We start from the raw sequence: 19,259 nt of genomic DNA, 5'->3' as shown, positions 1-19,259 counted from the left end.
ATCAAGTGTACTGTAAAATATAGAGATAGCCGAATCGACATCAGTGCAAGCATAGAGATCCGACCAATCATGGGAAGCCAACAGATCATTGAGCATAATGAAATTCGCTTTGTAGAAGCATCTAGATCGGGGACGGGACTGTACTTGAATCCTACGGGGTAGGCTGATATCAAGTGATATCTCTAGCGTAGGGTGAAGAGGGTCTTCTGGAAGGGATAAAGGTGGTATTTGCGCAAGGGCAGTACCCACCGAGCCATCCACAAATACTAAATCCAGCATTTTATTTACACTATTTGGAACATTGTTAATCTGTAAAAGAGATGAGTCTAACAAGCAATTGAGGAACTCATGTTGAGCAGTGGGAGTTAAAAAGTTTGAATCACTTATATTAACCCAATTAACTGTTGGCAAGTTAAAGTCACCAACAACAACAAGTCGATCGTTATCTCCCAGCTGCAAATGCAAATCGCAGATGGCCGAGCTATGACTAGCATAAACATCCATATCCGAACGAGGTGGTATATACGAACAGCAAACAATTACGCTATAGCTACCGAATGAAAGCCTAACTGCTATGAATTCGATATGAGAGATATTGTCCAGCGAAATCAACTCAGATGATAGGTTAGATTCAACAGCAATAAGGACACCTCCCGCTCTAGAGATGCGATCACGCCGATAAACAGCATATTTATTTGAAAAAACCTCAGAATTGTAATTATCAGGCTTTAGCCAGGTCTCCATAAAAGCTACAACTTGTGCAGAAAAGTTGAAAGAGTTAAGGAAGAATGGAACAAGTTTTGATCGTAAACCATGAGCATTTTGGTAATTAATGAGAAGACGGGACAGATCAGCAATTACCTTTGTGTTGTTATTACTGTGTTCGTCATACCGTTTTTTGGCTGTAATAAAACAGTTTCGGCCCTCGCCTTTCTTGTGAACAAGTGAACCACAGTATGCTTAGGCCAAAAAGAGGAATCAAGTACCTTATCGAAATATTCATCTGAAAGGGATATTTTAAATGAGGAGATGTCTCTCTCATATTTAAAGTTAAATTTATACACATTGATGTTACTAGTGGGTGCAACACCAAGTTTAGAGCAAACGTAATGAGCAATTTCATTTTCGGTAAGCGAGGCGTGTAATCGGGACACAAATACAGCCCTACAAGGTGGCACGGCAGTCACCTGCAAAGGAGTAGCGGATAGCGCACAAGAGAGCTGGGAAGGTGCGGCCGTTATAGAACAGTTGACAGAAAACGCATTGCTTGACCTAGCGTTGGTTATCGAGCCCGTCAAAGAAGTACTATTTTTTTCAGGTACACTTGTATCGCCATTTGACTGCATCATTATTCTTCTGCTGCGCACCCTTCAATGCTTCCAAAATTGTGTTTACCCACTCTGGTCTTTCTACATCCACACGATGAGCCTTGTATAATGGTTTACTCAATAGGGAGGCAGTTTCCTGAGTCAATGCATGTGATACCGTTTCTGCGAATGTGGGTTTTGGGTTTGCATATGTCGCTCGCTTCGTTTCAACATCTCGTATTCCATTGATAATGCACTGAATTTTTACCCTTTCGGTGTATTCCACGGGTGCGTCCGCATTTGCCAAATGAGCCAACCTTTCAACATCCGAAGCAAACTCCTGCAAAGTCTCATTAGCTTTTTGGTAACTGTTTTGCAGTTCTATTTGGTGTATTTACTTCCTGTGTTCGCTTCCGTATCACCTTTCTAGAGCGCAATGTTTCGTAATTGTTTCGTGCTCCCTCTGGAATGGTCTGTAAGATTTCCGGTGCAGGTCCTTTCAATGCGACGAACAGCGCAGCAACCTTATCTTCAGTATTCCAGTTGTTAACTGCTGACGTCTTATCAAATTGAAGCTTAAATACCTGGAAAGGAACAGAGCCGTCAAAAGATGGAGTTTTTACCTTCGTATTGCTTGCTGAAACAGCTGGGCGATTTAATTGCAACTCCTGTATACGACCTCTCAAAGCATCCACCTCGGCTTCAATTTTTTCCTCAAACTGCGTTATTTTCTCGCCCATACGCGCTTCGAGTTTTGATGATATTCGCGCCTCTTACGCTTCGAGTTGTACTGTTATGCGTGCCTCTTGTTCTTTCAGTTGTTTCCATCTTTTATGTAATCTGTGTCAACATTTCTGAAAAACGCTTTTCTTGTGCTTCAATCTTTGATGTTATGCGTGTCTCCTGCGATTCCAGTTGGGATGACATTTGTCTGTCCTGGGCTTCAATCTTGGATGTTATACGGTTCTCCTGAGATTCCAATTGTGATGACATTTGTGACATTTCTGAAATGCGTGCCTCCTGTACTTCCATCTTGGATGTTACTGTCGATGTTTGTGCAGATATTGCAGCCAAAATCGTGTTCAAGTCTGTGCTCGCAAATGTCTGCGATGTTTCATTTTTCTCTTCAATTTTTGTTGTTGTCTCGTCGCCATCAAGATGAAAGACATGCTCTTCCACGTTAATTCCTTCTGCTTCCATTGCCTCTCGTAGTCGTGCCTGAAGTTCGAGTTTATTGCCGGTTGTATTCAATCCACGGCTCTCCAACTCCTTCAATTGCTGGATCTTCAATTCACTCCACTTTGCCATGTCTTGTTGTACTCGAAATCTTTTGAATTTATTCAACAATTTCTTTTCTGACACCAACTGTAACGAATTTAGTGAAATTCCGCTTATTTTACACCTTCTACTAACGTTCGTATCGCTAAGTTGCCGAATAAATAACTCCCATATTCAATAATGCAAAATCGTCTTTATTAGACTACTTCACAATAACACTTATAGTTCGCAACCAATAGCGTGCTTAAATCAAACTGCTTACGGACTACTCAGCTTCTGCTGCTTGTATACTCTCTACCCAAATGTCTAGACGTTTCTTCTTCTAGAATCCTCTACTTGGTCATCAGCCATACGCGCGTGTATTTGTAGTGTGTAACCATATGCGTGTGTATATGTGAGCGAAGTAGTTTGTTAGTATCTCTCTGCTGCTTGTATGTATGTCTGTACATGATGATTAATGTGTTTATGTAGCCGGCTTAAATGTTGTTGTGCCTTTATTTAATAACCTTAGAGATGGTAATATTCGTCACACTATATTACATGATGGGAAAAGTTATTCAAAACACAACAGGAGGTATACTAATTTGGTGGAATATTGAGGGTCTGGATTTAGTCTTGATCCCTTAAACCTGCATTGTTTGCGCTGTGAGAAGATCCGTTTTGGCAACCTATCATTGAATTCGACGCTGCGGCGAACTTTAGGCAGGGGCTCCGAAGCCGAATAGATCGTGTACACATCTGGCCAAGCCTTCGGTGACAGCAAAGATACCAAGCAAGCTACATGTGCATGTTCTAACGAGCATAACATCTTCATTATATGGCGCACGTTGTAGCTTTAACGACAAAGACAATCCCCAAATACTTTGGGGGGAATGTTGGGTGTTGAGAGTCCTTTGCCGGGTATCTTACACGGTAGAAAATCTTCTAATAGCCATTCACCTGGAACTTATCATCATGGGCGGCTGACTTATAGATCAATGGGGCATTGTAAAAAAGGTGTAATGTAACCATATTCCCCGCCCTGGGCTTTATTTATTTGTACATTTTCTCAGAAAAAATGATTTGTATAGTTTTACATACATTTTTTCCTCTGAATAAAAAAGGAGTTTTGTAAAGAGACCACATTCTTATGTGTAAGGGCGTTTAAGATGGCGACGTTAGAGCGAGAAACTGCTTCCATCCATCACCTTCTATAATTTCATCATGACCAAACATGAGGGGTTAAACACATAAATTTTTTACAAAATTTTGATATTAGCTCTCAGCTAAAAAAATAACTTGCTGTTCTGCAAGTGGTCCTAAAAATACTAAGACCGTGTTTAAATTTAAACTTACTCGACTTTTTAGTAACCAAAAAACTGTTAGTTTAGTTACAAAATTCAAACCCTCGCTTCCGTTTAATGTCAAAAAATAAACTCGTTTTTTTTTATTGTCTTGATTACCTGTGGTTTTTTTTCTCAGATACAAACACATACGTGACAAGAACTACCAATACCAATACCCGTGCGATATTTGTGGCAAACATTTTAAAACAAAATGGGACTTAAAACAACATAAGCGAATTCATAGCGACGAAAAGCCCCATAAATGTGATTTTTGTGAAAAGCGGTAAGTTATCATAAAAATCCTCGTCCTAATATATTTATCTAAATTTATTCCAGCTTTGCTGTCTGCTTGTATTAAATAGATTTGCAACAGCTGCGCACCTAAGGGAGCATTTGCGTACTCATACCGGTGAAAAACCATATAAATGCAAATACTGCGATCGGTGCTTTACGACAAAACACAACCTAAATAAGCATTTACGTGTACATCTGGGTGATAATGTACACAGATGTAAGTTTTGTCCCTTAGCTTTTCGTTTGGCTTCGGAGCTACGGTTACACTCAACTACGCATAAAGACGAAATTCCAGAGACGCATGAGCGAAATATGACAGCTTTAAGAGAAGAGGCTAAACTGAAAGTAAATAGGTAAAATGGCATTCATAAACTCCGTAGACTGTGATCTTATGGTTAATTACTCCGTAAAGCGCGGAATCCAGTGCCGTTGTCGTGTTATACGATCCGTGATCGAAAACAATTTTTTACATCGCAACATCTCTTAAATGGTGAATCGGATTAAGGAAATATGCTAAATAGTGGCTACGTGTACTAATTACAATTCATTCTAATTTTTACGAGTAGCTTGACAAAATCATATTTATTGTTTGAGTGAAAACGTTTTTCGATGCATGATCGTATTACACGATACGGACCCAAATCATAAGATCAGCATGGCTTGAAGTAATTTTATTTAAAAATATCAATTTTGCTTTATTATTTACCATTTTCTTCACAAAATTTCGTTAAGGATGGGGTTTTCGTGCATTGTGATCTGGATTCCGCGCTTAACTATAAAATTCCAAAAATAATTATTGTCCTATTGGTATTTTTATTTAAAGTGGGTAACTCTTTATACAGACAAAATTTAGATAAACCTTATCCAATATGCGATATCATTTTCACTACGTCTCCATGTCAAGCTTTAAATGTGAAGGTTTATTTAATCTCAACTTTGACCTACACTGCATCCACTTGAAGTTTTTTTGACGGATAATCTTTTTATTGTAACTTCTTCCTTCGATGGTTAATAAAACAGCAGAAACGTTCAGTCCTCAATCCAATAATGAACCGGAAGTCCACCATCTTCTCTTTCTTCCATTTCTTTCCTTTACAGTGATGTATTTTTGCTTATTCTATTAATTAGTTCCCATGGTTGTATTTTTGCCTTATTGTTTATGATCTTAGAACTCGGCCAACCTTAAACTGTACGACCTCGATACATTATCTTAATTTCTTTTTTCACTGTCGTACATTTCTTAATCTGATACAATTCGCTATTTGTGTTCAGAGTTACAGCTCGCACCGTATTGACCTTGATACATTATTATTCAATTTCTATCTTCACTATCGTACATTTAATCTAATACAATTCGCTATTTGTGTTCAGAGTTACAGCTCGGCCAATCTGACCATGCAATCGACCTCGATACAGTATAACTTAATTTCTAACAGTATTAGTCTGGTTCCACTGTGAAATATTTTCATTGAAAACGGCTGACTAATGCCTTCAACTCATCAAGTGTTTTGGCCGGTAACAGTAGATGTGCATTTTGCACTACATTGCCTATACCCTATACCGTCTATTATGAAATCAGTGATTTCTGTTTCGCATATGTTTGCCCGTTTTCCTATTGCCTGCATCAATAGAACGTAGCAAAGTAATGACTCGCTCTTTTTGTCCCACTTGCGTCTTGCCAACATTTTATAAACTTCGTTCCTCTGTATCGGCACATCAAATTCAATCGTAAGGGCCTTTTTAACCTCGGCATAGCTTAACGCTTTGGTGTGGTCCTGTGGTTTGTGGTCCTATTGCCTGCATCAATAGAACGTAGCAATGTAAGGACTCGCTCTTTTTGTCCCACTTGCGTCTTGCCAACATTTTATAAACTTCGTTCCTCTGTATCGGCACATCAAATTCAATCGTAAGGGCCTTTTTTAACTCGGCATAGCTTAACGCTTTGGTGTTGGTAAGGAAAACTTTGGCTGTTCCCACCAGGCAGCGACGAAGAGCCAGCAATTTAAATCGTTCGTCCACTCTTGATGACTCCATTACTTCTTCGAAGTCTTGAAGAAAATGTGCCACCGTCACTGATATATCATCACCACTGAACTTGGAAACAGCATGCTCTATATCGGCAAAATCCAGTCTACGTTGCTGTTGTACCCCAGTACTAGCTCTTAGCTCGTCGATTTTCTTCATTAATTTTAACATCTCCCTACGTTTTCGTAGCGCCACCAGTTCGTCATCCACACTTATGGTCGTGGCTCTTACGTCAATTGGGGCAGAGTTTGATAGGGCAGCAGCAAAAACATCGTGAACAGCAGGTGTTGAATTGAATTCAACCAAAACATCGGTAGTAGAGGCAATTGGAATGGCAGTGGCGGCAGTATGAACGGCGGTGACGGCAGTGGGGGCAGAGCAGACGGTAGCGGCGGCAGAATAGACGGCAGCAAAAACATCGTGAACGGCAGGGGTTGAATTGAATTCAACCAAAACATCGGTAGTGGAGGCAGTTGGAACGGCAGTGACGTCAGAGCAGACGGTAGCGGCGGCAGAATAGACGGCCGTGGCGGCAGCAAAAACATCGTGAACGACAGGTGTTGAATTGAATTCAACCAAAACATCGGTAGTAGAGGCAGTTGGAACGGCAGTGGCGGCAGTATGAACGGCGGTAACGGCAGTGGCGGCAGAGGAATCAATAGAAACGGCAGCGTTTATCTCAATCATTTCGTCCGGAATGTTCTCCAATATATTTGTGTTCGGAGTGGTATTCATCGTATTTGCGGAGCTATTACCTCCCACGCCAACTATATTTTGCAGTAATTGTATAATGTTGGCAGTAGGAGGGAAATCCACATTATTTTCAGTTAAAACCTTGACAATGTTCTCTCGAGCATCCATTTTACAAAATATTTGTTTATAATAGTGCGCGAGGTTCGTTAACATACCTGAGATGTAACTTCTACCTTCGATGGCTAATAAAACAGCAGAAACGTCCGGATTAATTATCTTAGTACTTTATTTTTCAGTCCTCAATCCAATAATGAACCGGAAGCCCACCATCTTCTCTTTCTTCCATTTCTTTCCTTTACAGTGATGTATTTTTGCTTATTCTATTAATTAGTTCCCATGGTTGTATTTTTTGCTTATTCTGTTACATCGGTTGACATGGTTGCAATTATGATCTTACATTATATAGGAAAAATTATAAATAAGAAGCACTAGATTTTATTTTTTAAGTTTTCAGCCCCAAACTAATTAAAATATTTTGGAAAAAAACACATTTAGGCAATCGTCGTCTTCGTCGAACGTGCTATGATTTCAAAACCCTCATGAATGATTTGCTGTTGTTTCTCATATAAAAGTTGGATTTAAAAATACAATTCAGCAGCCTATGTATATCACATGTGCTAAGTTCTTGTTAAAGAAATCCATCAGTTCAGCTTCGACACTATTCATTCCGGCCGGTGAAATACGTGAAATCAAACCACACTTCCCGGCCGTAGCTGCAAACCTATCAAGAGAACGTGACCTATCGAGATAACCCAACCCTAGAGACCTTCACACTAGAAATCTCAACTTGGACATTATGTTGCTGGTAAAGACCCCGACTACTTAAAAAAAGGTGCTTACAGTTGTAATCTTAACAAAATTTGCAATAAATACATGATATGTAATAACACTACCAGTAGAGATACGGTAGTGCGAAGTACGAAAGTTAAAAAAAAAATTTTTATTCGTTCTGATCCCCTTCTATTTAGTTATTCCCTCCACAAAACGTTTAGTGGCATAAAAAAATACTTGAGTCGCTTTACCTCAGAGGAGATTAATGCCGAGCTTCTCTTCCAATTAGCGTTTAATTTTCCTTACAATTTGGGGGACGTAAACCTTCATATTTTATGCCGACTCCGAACGGCATCTGAAATTCAGATGAACTTTTACCGAGAAGCGTTTCATGGCAGAAATACACTCGGAATGCTTGCGAAAGCATCACCGAGGCTGACCACGTTTACTTCCCAAGGCAGTCGGTTCTATGTCGCTTCCCAAGGCAGTCGGTTATATGGGCATCCCAACAGACATCTGATTAATGAGCCACACCGCTCAGGGGTTTAAGGAGTCATCTCGGTAAGCACTATGAGGAAATACGGCACCTGAGAATACAGCCGTATGAAGCCACAAAACATAAGCAGGTCCTCAGTGAAATCGATAAACAGGCGTCGGACCTCTATGTCAGGAATTGCCCGGTGAATCCAGTACTCAAAGAACAATACCCTAAACTTGCAGAAGAGGGACGCACACTCCCTATGGAAACGCGAGTCACTCTATCTCAACTTCGATCTGGATACTGTAACAGTTTAAACTCTTACAAAATGTATGCCCTGCTTGCAATGTATCCCCATATGACACCAACCATCTCTTCAATTGTAATGTGGAACCATCATCTAACACCCCTCTCATTATGGTCCACCCCTGTCGAAACAGCAAATTTCCTCGGACTCCCGTTTGAGGACATTGATGACAATCGGTCACAATATTGGATGCGGCGAAGCACTGCTACAACAACAACAACGGGTACGATAAGTGATAAGTATGATTTGATCGTTTGCCGAGAGAGGACTTTACTTTTAAATTGCCTACCTAGCCCAAAGTAACATTTATTGGCAAGAGTGATTCTTCCCTGGATTTCAGAGTTGATGTTGTTGCTAGTGTTGATGCTGGTTCCCAAATAAACGAAGTCTTTTACTATTTTGAAATTATGGCTGCCAACAGTAGCGTGGTTGCCAATGCGCATATGCGCTGACTCTTTCCTCGATAACAGCAATTACTTCGTTTTGTCCTCATTCACCATTAAACCCATCTTTACCGCTTCTTTTTCCAGTTTGGAGTAAGCAGAACTAACGGCGCGGGTGTTTAGGCCAATGATATCAATGTCATCAGCATATGTCAGTAATTGCACTTATGTGGGTCGATGTAATTTGAATGTGTGCGGTCGATATTTATATACGCAAAAAAAAATGCATTGGCAGAGAGATGCATTTGGTAATGCTACACCATCCGCCTTAAGAAGAGTCATATATAATTGAAAACAATTGTATATGACAAATTAAAAGACTTAATGACCCACTTAAGTTTTTAATTGTTTTTCGTATTCTATTGTAGTTTATTACTTAATGGTAACTTGATATTACAGTAATGAGTGTGCTTATGCCGTTTTTATTAGTTTACATTTGTTTTGTTATGCTGACTTTTGTTATTTCCTTTTTTTTCATATCATGCTATTTTGTTTTCTCTTTGGCTTGTTTGTATATTTATTATTATGATTAAGGTGGAGTGCTTACAGTGAGGTTTTTGTTTTTATTACTACAAAAAAATGTTTAATTGGTTTAAGGCTATTCTTATTAAACAATGCTTTTCATATTTATTTCATTTCATTAGTGTCATATTAAACTTAGAAGAAAAATCTGTAGTTATACGTAAAACTTAATAGATGTAGTTGGTAGAAGAGCAAGGTAATTTATAATATGAGAGCACAATTTAGGAGAGCAGAAAAGTGTTCCCTCCATAATCTATGTACTCTTTAGACATCAGTTACAAGGTCGCCGTTTTCGTTGTTACAGAAGTTTGCCCCGGTATTAAAACCTTTCGTCTGTCGCCGAATTTATTGGTAAAATTTTCAGGCATTATTCCAGGTGGATAGCAGCTCAAGCTCCTCGCACTCACGCCTTTCGCCCTCTGCTTTTTTCTTCCTGAAAAGGCGTCTCGCTTCCCTTTTTGACCCGCGAAAGTGTTCACACACTCCTCTTGTTGCGCTCGCTTTTAACGTAACCCTGTAGGCACCGTCTTTTCTTTCGGTTGCAAGGCGATATTCTTCATCGTACCAGTTGTTTTTCAGTGGGCGCTGGTAACCAATTTTTTCCACGGCGGCAGTACGAAGTGCATTGGATATATGCTATAACTGCTCCTGCATTCCGTCAGGTTCAGTTGTGCTCACAGAGAGCAGGTGTGAGAGTCGAGTTGCGGAATCATTGGCAGTCTGTTGCGATTGCAGCCTTTCGACGTCTAGCTTTCCTTGTATTTTTTGTTCCTTGTTTTTAGCCGCGTATTTTAGCTGCGACAAGATAATGGTCCGAGTTGATGTTAGGTCCTCGAATCGTGCGCACATCTAAAACACTGGAGGCATGCCGTCCGTCTATCACAACGTGGTCGATCTGATTGCGAGTATTTCGATGGGGGGACAGCCATGTAGCTTGATGTACCTTTTTATGCATGAACCTCGTGCTGGATATGACCATGTTTCGAGCACCGGCAAAGTCAATCAGCCGCAATCCATTAGGAAAAGTTTCATTGTGTAGGCTGAACTTCCCGACTGTCGGGCCAAAAACACCTTCTTTGCTCACCCTGGCGTTAAAGTCGCCAAGCATATCATGACGGGGCAGCGCTCGTATGTGCGTTCTAATTGTTCATAAAAAGCGTCTTTCACCTCATCGTCTTTCTCCTCTGTCGGAGCATGGGCGCAGATGAATGAACGCCAATGCTTGGCGACAAAGTCTCTCTCCCACCACGAATCCGACGCCGAGACTGCGCTTATTTGTATGGCCACTCCAATAGATGTCACAATTTTTAATCTTCTTTCTTCCTTGCTTCGTTCAACGCATTTTTTGTATGGCGGTGATGTCAGATTTTGCTTTGACGAGGACATCAACCAGCCGGGCATCTTCACCAATCCCATTCAGGGAGCGGATGTTCCAGGTGCATGCCCTCAATTCAATGTCCTTCAAACGTTTGCCATGGTCGTCATCAATAAAAGGGGGTTGTATTTTTATCCCAGGCTTGTTGTTGCTTTTCATTGGAGTGTGTTTTGACGTGGCGGGTCCCAAGCCCAGCGCACAACCCTCTCAGCGGGGGTTAAAATATTATTTGCACGTTTATGTAGCGAGCCGCTTGATCCAAGACAGACGCCCGCTTGCCGCCACACCTCGTGGTGGACAGACGCTGCTGATGAGAGATCCCCCAGCTAGCCCTTAAACCGATTAAGTCAGAGTGGTCTAGCCGGGTTGTCACCTTCTCACATTAGCTCACTACTAAACCCAGATGATACTTGACCGAATGCGACCGGAAGTAGTGAGCTGCTTGGACCGCATGCAAAAGAATCGCTCTAGCCATTCCCAGGTGAATGGCGGTCAGAAGCTTTCCCCACTTTCGTGGACTCCTACACACGGCTCCATCCTCCCCCCGTTTAGCAAAACTTTTTTTAACTAAAATAACTTTTTTTAATGCCGTAAGTCGATCACAAAACGACCAATTTTATTGAAATTTGGCAAGTACATACATAATGTCATTTTTATGAAAGCAAATTTTTTATAGCCTCTACGGAACACGATATTTGAATATATAACTAGTATCTTATAAATCATGACGTTTCTCTTTAAACGTATCCTTCAAATCAGGGATGCACCTTAACGTTAAGCTAATCGTTTATCAAAAAATTTCCACCGTTTCCGTTGAAACACTTCGAAATATTATCGATAAAGAAATTATCAAGATAAATTGTATCTCGTTTTTAACCGAAACGAAAAGCTTTGTTAACGTTAAAAACGTTAACAAAAACGTGATACTTTATGTTTGAATTGTGCTGGCAATGCTATAGCCATGGTGAAGTCGAAAGGTGGTAACAGCGAGCGGACATACACACAAACTCCACGTAATTTGTTTGTGTAATTCGTTCGTGGTAATGTCAAAAATACTCTGAGAAATGTTCGTACTGTCAAAATTCATGAGAAAAGTTGCAATCAGCTTGGCTAATGCTTTCACCTTTAATGACTCCGCCATCAATCAGCTTTGCCAGCATAGTTTGAAATTAATAATGAACATAAACGATTTGATTTCGTTTTGATATGGCAGAAAACGAAACAAAATCATTTCGTTAATTTGACGTTCTTAACGTTAATAAACGAAACGAAATGACTTTGTTTCGTTTACTAACGTTAATTATCGTAACGAAATGATATCGGTTCGTTGGTTAAGCATGCCTGCTTCAAATGTATGTAAGAGTATGGGTATATAATGTCCGGTTTTGTCCAACCTCAAACTTCCTTACTTGGTGTCTCCTAAATTCGAAACATAAGATCTTGTTTTAGAAAAAAGTTTCTTCACTTTGGAAAAATTCCGAAGTACTCACTTGGATCGAGTATACTCGATAACTTTTACTGAGTATGAGCACTAGAGTCGATAATTTGATCCGAGTATTTTAAATGAGTACCGGTATCGTTATAAAAAAAAAAATAAATGTAAGGCGCGATAACCTCCGAAGAGGCCGAGCTTCTCTTCCAATTTGCGTCGTGATCCTCTTGATTTTCCCTACAAATTGGCCGGACGGGACCTACATGTTTTATGCCGACTCCGAACGGCATCTGCAAGGCAGATGAGTTTTCACTGAGAGCTTTTCATGGCAGAAATACAATCGGAGCGCTTGCCAGTCACTGCCGAGGGGCGACCCCGCTTAGAAAAATTTTCTTCTAATTGAAAAATCTTATTTCTAAAGTTTTGATGTTGCTTTGCCCGGGAGTTGAACCCAGGGCATACGGTGTGACGGCGGAGCACGCTACCATCACACCACGGTGGCCGGTATCGTTACTTTTTTTAAAAGTTCCATCACTAGTTATGAGGAAAATATGTGTACCGAAGTTTTTTTTTTTTTTTTTTTGTTTTGAATTTCCTTTGGCTGGCTCAAAAAGCTTTAAAACGCCAATTGTCCCTCTTATTTAGTATTTATTGTCTTTGGTTATTTAATTTGTGTGTGTATATGTCATCTACTTCAAACACTGACACAGCTGCTTGACTGGTGTAGAGACACTACACACGGGAAATTTTAATCCCATTATTAATGTTGGGAACAGTTATATGTTCCGTTAGCCTTCGATGGCGTCATGTATTGTCCTGTTATAATAGTTCCGTTATTTTCAGTAGCTTGTTATTCCGTTATTTTACTTATAATTGTTAATTTCACTTAAAAGTTTTGTCGATTTATGTATTCATGGTTTTTTGTGGCACCACACCAGTTATTAATTTGTTTGATTCACTTTCGAGAATTTTCTTTCAATTTTTCCTATTAAGGCTTGAATCCATGTTTTCCCATTATGTATATATACTTGGTTTTTTCTTTTTTTATTTGGCACCACGCCAGCACTGATGTTTTTTCAAAATGTGGCTTGTAGCCATGTTTTTATTTCACAATTGTGTTTGTATATAGTGTTTGGTATTTTAAGTGGCACCACGCCAATTATTATTTTACTGATTCCTGCTAGGAGTGCAATAACACCACCATAACCCTAGGTTAGGGAGGAATTGCAACTCCTAACTCCGCCAAAACGCCCGAGGGAAGCACAGAAGTCAACCTAGAGGCCTATTTTGGTTTTCTACTCAACACAAAAAAAAGTCTGAAAAAATTGACATTGAGTTGAGGATGACACTGCACGTCCACTGGCGCGAAAAGACAAGAACGGAATGTATGTACCGAAGTTTGTCAAGTGACTTGAACTGTTCGAAAGTGCTTCTAGAAAAAAAGGGAGGTTTCACCTTCATTTCCAATTTTGTTAATTTTTTTAAATTTGCATGGAATAAATACACTGCAGAAGTATTTTTTCTAGATATATAGCCGGATATAACGGTCTCTTTAAATCTCGTCAATATAAAACTGCACGTGGCCCTTTAGCAACTTCGGTAATTTTTCCAGACTCATTCCGTAAGACAATGAAGTAGTGTACTTACACCTTTTTTGAGTTATGACCAATAATATTTTAAAAATTGAATTTTTCAGAAATGAGCGGCGCTACGCCCCTTATTGAAAATTTTAGATAGATTTGGTAATTGTAGCTGCATCATGTACTGAAAAATCACGTTTTTGAGGTTTTCTAAAATGTATATACATAAAAAGTGGGCGTGGGTATTGTTTGATGTCGCTCGTTTTAAATAGCTATGAGAGATTAGTGCCAAGGAATCCACATGTAAAATATCAACAAGATATCTTAAAATTTACTCAAGTGAACGGGTTAACATGGCTAAAAGAATTTCTTTTTCACCCGGATCGTTTTATTTATGGAAATCTATATTTATTCTTATTATATTGTTTTACTCAATCGTATTATCACGCCTTATGTAAGCTTGACTTTTAGTGGGTTATATCCTTATATAAAAGCTCATAATACAAAAGTGGTATCTATATCTCCTTATGTAAGCCTTATTGTTATGTACGATCTCTGTATATGCACGGTCCCTGCTCGTAAATTCTATCAAGCCGCTACTTAACTACATAATTCACATAGCGGTCATTTTTGGGTTATGTGCGAGCAGAGTTCATATACCAATATCAGCAAACCTGTACTTAGGTATATAAAACCGGTTTCTCTCTTTGCCTATGACGATGATTCTAAAACACACCGTTGCCAGTTGGATAACGACCGCGTAATCATATACTAATGCTTTTGTGACTTATTGAAATAATATATTGTTAGTAATAAGATAATGAAATAAAGTAAAGTATTGAATATTAAACTTATTTTAATTGATCTAACGCTATTTTCAGATAAACCTTATGCCACACAGTACAGGAAAACAAGGAGCATTATAAGGATTACACCAAGCTCGTACTTATTGCACTAATTTATCGAAAACAGTAATATGGACAGTTGGTTGGAATGCTGCTGTTCGAAATGACTTCCATTATGACAGCACTGATAATCAATTAAGAACAACTCAGCGATTCTAATAACACATTCAATGATACACAAAACGGATTTACTATTAATTTTGTATGCTTTTGCATGAACGTTGAGAACTCTTGCTATGAGAACGGGATGACGGAGTGGTCATGAATTATGTCATAGCTATCAACATCAAAATTTTGAATTTAGGTTAACTACGTCTATAATTGCAGCAATAAATTATCAATAGTTAAATATAGCTGACTAATAGTTGACTACCTTACGGGATACCAGAGTATAACTCACTTTTAAGTGACTTCTGAAAGTTAGCTAATAACCGGTTGTAAAGTCATGCAGCATTGCAATGGCAACCACTTTGGAATTAAAAAAACTCAAACCGAAATAATCTAAGTCAGAAAAAAATTTGAAATATGAGAAAAAATTTATCTTCTGAAGCCAAATTTCAGATATTGATTTGGGCTCTAGCAGTTTCTAAAAAAAATGCAAAAAACAAAAAAAAAAACAAATAAGTGTAACGTCTGGCGAACTGATTTCACGCCAGAATAAAAGCCACCTAAGGTTGGCTTTCAGCTGAATGTGATGTACTGGAGATCAGGAATATTTTTATTATAACAGTTATGTATTACAGATGGGAATACTGCAGAAGCATGGCGGTTGATGACCAGCGTCCACAGTAGAGGTGATAGCACCCCTCCCTGCGGCGTGCCCCTCCACTGATTTCGCGGCCTCGTACAATCCCCATTGTGATGTAATCTTCCTGCAATGTAACATGCAGCCGATCCATATGATTAAGGCGGGATGTACTTTAATGTAATTAAGACCATCCATAATCGCCCATTTAGAAACATTATTGAAAGCCCCGGCAACGTCCAAGAAGACTCATAGAGCACACTCCTTATATTCCAGGGATTTCTCTATGCTTATTACCACCCTATGCAATGTGGTGTCTACCGACTTGCCTTTGGTGTACACATGCTGTGTACGCATTGCAGTTCATCCACGTTGAACTTTATGTACACATTAATCAGCCTCTCAAAGGTTTTGAGCAGAAATGATGTTAAGCTAATGGGTCTATAGACTTTGGGATACACGTGACCGATCTTCCCCGCCTTTGGTAGGAAAGCTACACGAGCAGTTCTCCAAGAGTGCGGTACATGATTTAGCCTTATGCGCCCATCGAATATTATTTTAAGCCATTCCACGACCGCCAGACTTGAAACTTGTAGCATGGCCGGGAATATACTGTCTGGGCCCGGAGATTTAAACTTAGAAAACGTTTTCACTGCCCACTCGATCTTGGTATCGGTCACCAAGCCCGGCACTACCCGCTCCGTGATCGAAGTGTGAGTGATGTCTGCTGGCTCTTCTGAACCGTCTCCCGATGTGTGTGTCCAGGAGCACCTCAAGGGATACCTCACTATTACGTGACCATTCCCCGTTCTCTTTCTTTATTAGTCCCTGGATTATGTTTCCCCTTGCTAGGACTTTTTTCAACCGTGCTGTTTCGCTGGAGCACCCTATGTCGGTACAGAAACTTTTTCATGAGAGTCTCTTCGCCCTGGAAATTTCACGCTTGTAGATCCTCAGTAGATCCTTGTACTCGTCCCGACACGCTTCGCTTTCCGCGGTCTTTGCGAGCTTAAACATTTCTTTTACCTGTCTTCATAGAAGACTCAGCTCATTGCTCCACCATGGCGACTTTGCTTTTCCTCTGAATCCTCTTAGAGGTCAAGCTTTGTTATACGCAGTCATAAGCGCCTTGTTAGGAATTCATTCGACTCCTCCAGTTCCTCCACATTAGCAACCTCTTTGGGTTGCCCCAGTTTTGTTTCTACATGTTTCTGGAATTTATTCCAGTTCGTTGACCCAGGGTTTCTAAAGGTTCCTCCCTTCTCTACCCTCTTTAGGGGGATGCTAAAGCTGATATACGCATGGTCGGAGAAGGATGGTCTATCAAGAACCATCCAATCATACCTTGATATATCACGCTCGGAGCTTAATGTAATATCCAGAACATTGCTGGATGTTGGACCAATGTATGTAGGGACATTTCCCCTGTTGGCTATCTGCAAATTGGTTTGCAGGATGTAACAAAATAGAGATTCGCCCCTCGTTCGTATCTGCTCCTCCCCACGCATTGTGGTGCACATTTGCATCTGCGCCTATGACCAACCGCCTTTTGCGCCCTTCCTCCTGTACTAGCGTTTTGCACTCCATCGTTGGAACCTCCGCAGCATGGGCCATGTAGCAGGACGCCAGGATAAATGCCTGGTTATTTTTTTGCACAACGGCCACCGCTACGAAGTCCTCAGTGGTGTAATTAGGCAGCATATATGAATGCAGCTATTTCCTTACCATTACTACAGCTCGCACCCGTCCTTCCGTTTGCGCGTTGTAAACGCCAAACCCGCGCACGCTAAGTCCAGAAACCTTTCCTCCCGATGAGAGCCACGGTTCATCTATCAGCGCTACGTCAAACGAACCCTCCTCAAGTTTTAGGAGCAGTTCGCTCGACGCCAATTTACTGTGTTGGAGGTTTATCTGTAGGACTCGCACCACCATTGGGCTGTTTGTCCCCCTCCAGCGCCTTCGTCTTGGCGTCGTCGTCCTCCCCTTGCCATTTTGCTTTAGAGTATTCGAGGCCCCCTTCAGCCTCTCACGACTGCTGTGCCGGGTGTTCCTCTGTGCGAGTAACAGCACCATTTGGCGGTTGGTCCTCTTCTAACATCTTCGTATTGACGTCGAGGACCACCACCTGTCTTTTTTCCCTTAGGCTTTTGAGGTCCTTTTCGACTTCGCCCACCTCTAGCGTGTTAGGGTGTTTATCCTCGGGACTTCTTTTCCTGAGTCGCATGTAAACTTTGCCAGAGCCAAAGGACATTTTGCCAAGCTGCGTGCACAAAATATCCTCCGCCTACTTGTTTATTTGTAAGATATAGAACTGACCTTCCTCGGTAGGCCGAGATACAGTAAGTCCCTTCCAATCATGTGTCGGTATGTTCGGATTCTGATTCTGCAGAAGTCGCAGTGTATCCTCCGACTTCATCACGCATGGTATCCATACCTTAACTTTTGGTGCCGTGCGGATTTGCGATTTATCCACCACCTCAAACCGCGGTCGTGCCTTGCCTTTGGAGGTTTGGAACCACTTCCTCCAGCCACCGCAAGCTCGCGATGTTGTCGCACGCTATCATCTTCACGCCATTATACCATCCCTCCGAGTCAAATGTTGGAAGGGGCTTACTTGGTTGTTCCCGCATCATCTTAAGCATTAAGCTAATAAGCTCCCCTTCTACAGATCTCCTTCAGTAGTCATCTGTCCGAAAGGACTGCTACGATCAACCAAGGCAGTCGATTCTATATACCGGAGCGACTCGGGATTTTTCCCGACCAAGGACTGTCATTTCAGTGTGACCCCAAACCCAAATCATCCGGGTACCCCAATGCTTGCCCAAGGGCGCCCAGTCTCAAGGCCACAACAGCAATTGCGTCCTGGCCTTCCACAACCTAGGCGTAGTCACCCCTCACTTACCCCTAGAGTGGCGGCGTCACCCCTCATGCACTTCAGAATTCTGCAGTTCAACTGTAATGGACTAACTGGGAAGATTACGGAGATAGTCGATTTCATGAAGCGGCACAACATCCGCATTGCTGCGATTCAAGAGACTAAACTCACAGCAAGATCTGCATTGCAGACCTGCTCTGGTTATAATGTCCACAGGAAAGACCGCGAGAGCGGAAATGGAGGCGGCCTCACGTTTATTATACACCACTTTGTGCAATATCATATATTTGATCCTGGCATCGACCGCAGTGACAATGTCTTAGAACGTCAAGGCCTATCTGTCCGGTCAGGCGATGCAAATCTAGAAATCATCAACATCTACATCCCTCCTGTCACCTGTTGCCCCAGTGGATACCGCCCTAATATCGAGGCCTTACTCTCTGGCAACAATCGCATTATCTTAGGCGATTTCAATGCCCATCACGACCTATGGCATTCAAACTAGCGGGCGGACAGTAGGGGTGAGATGTTGGCGGATCAAATAGACGAAACGACGTTCTGCACAATAAACGGAGACGCCCCCACACGTATGGTGGGAAGCTGCCATAGCTCCCCAGATACCTCAATCGTGAGCGCAGAACTCGTAAACTGCGTCAACTGGCAGCCGATGGTAACATTGGCATCCGACCACCTGCCCATACTTATTTCGTTCGAGCGTACCGCCGACTTCATCGTCACCGAAAAACGCACTTTCATAAACTTCAAAAAAGGAAAGTGGGAAGAATATAAATCTGCAACAGACAGCAGCTTTGCTGCCCTCCCTATCCCGACTGATGCCCGCTAA

At 41.1% G+C, this 19,259-nt stretch overlaps 1 protein-coding gene and 1 long non-coding RNA gene across 2 annotated transcripts in view; both read left to right on the top strand.

The window, feature by feature from the left end:
- Window positions 1–19,259, top strand: part of LOC137248420 (zinc finger protein 729-like) — a 417,415-nt gene that overhangs the window by 251,368 nt on the left and 146,788 nt on the right. The window contains exons 10-11 of the mRNA XM_067779358.1: window positions 4,047–4,193; window positions 4,273–4,557. Coding sequence (XP_067635459.1) covers window positions 4,047–4,193; window positions 4,273–4,557 — 432 coding nt within the window. The remainder of the gene's footprint in view (window positions 1–4,046; window positions 4,194–4,272; window positions 4,558–19,259) is intronic.
- LOC137249218 (uncharacterized) lies at window positions 13,958–15,148 on the top strand. The gene is made up of 2 exons (XR_010952293.1): window positions 13,958–14,695; window positions 14,772–15,148. It is a non-coding gene; the product is annotated as an uncharacterized lncRNA (long non-coding RNA).

The sequence above is a fragment of the Eurosta solidaginis genome, chromosome 4 (assembly GCF_040869045.1).
Source record: "Eurosta solidaginis isolate ZX-2024a chromosome 4, ASM4086904v1, whole genome shotgun sequence".
NCBI lineage: Eukaryota > Metazoa > Arthropoda > Insecta > Diptera > Tephritidae > Eurosta > Eurosta solidaginis.
This window is presented reverse-complemented; position numbering and strand designations above follow the sequence as displayed.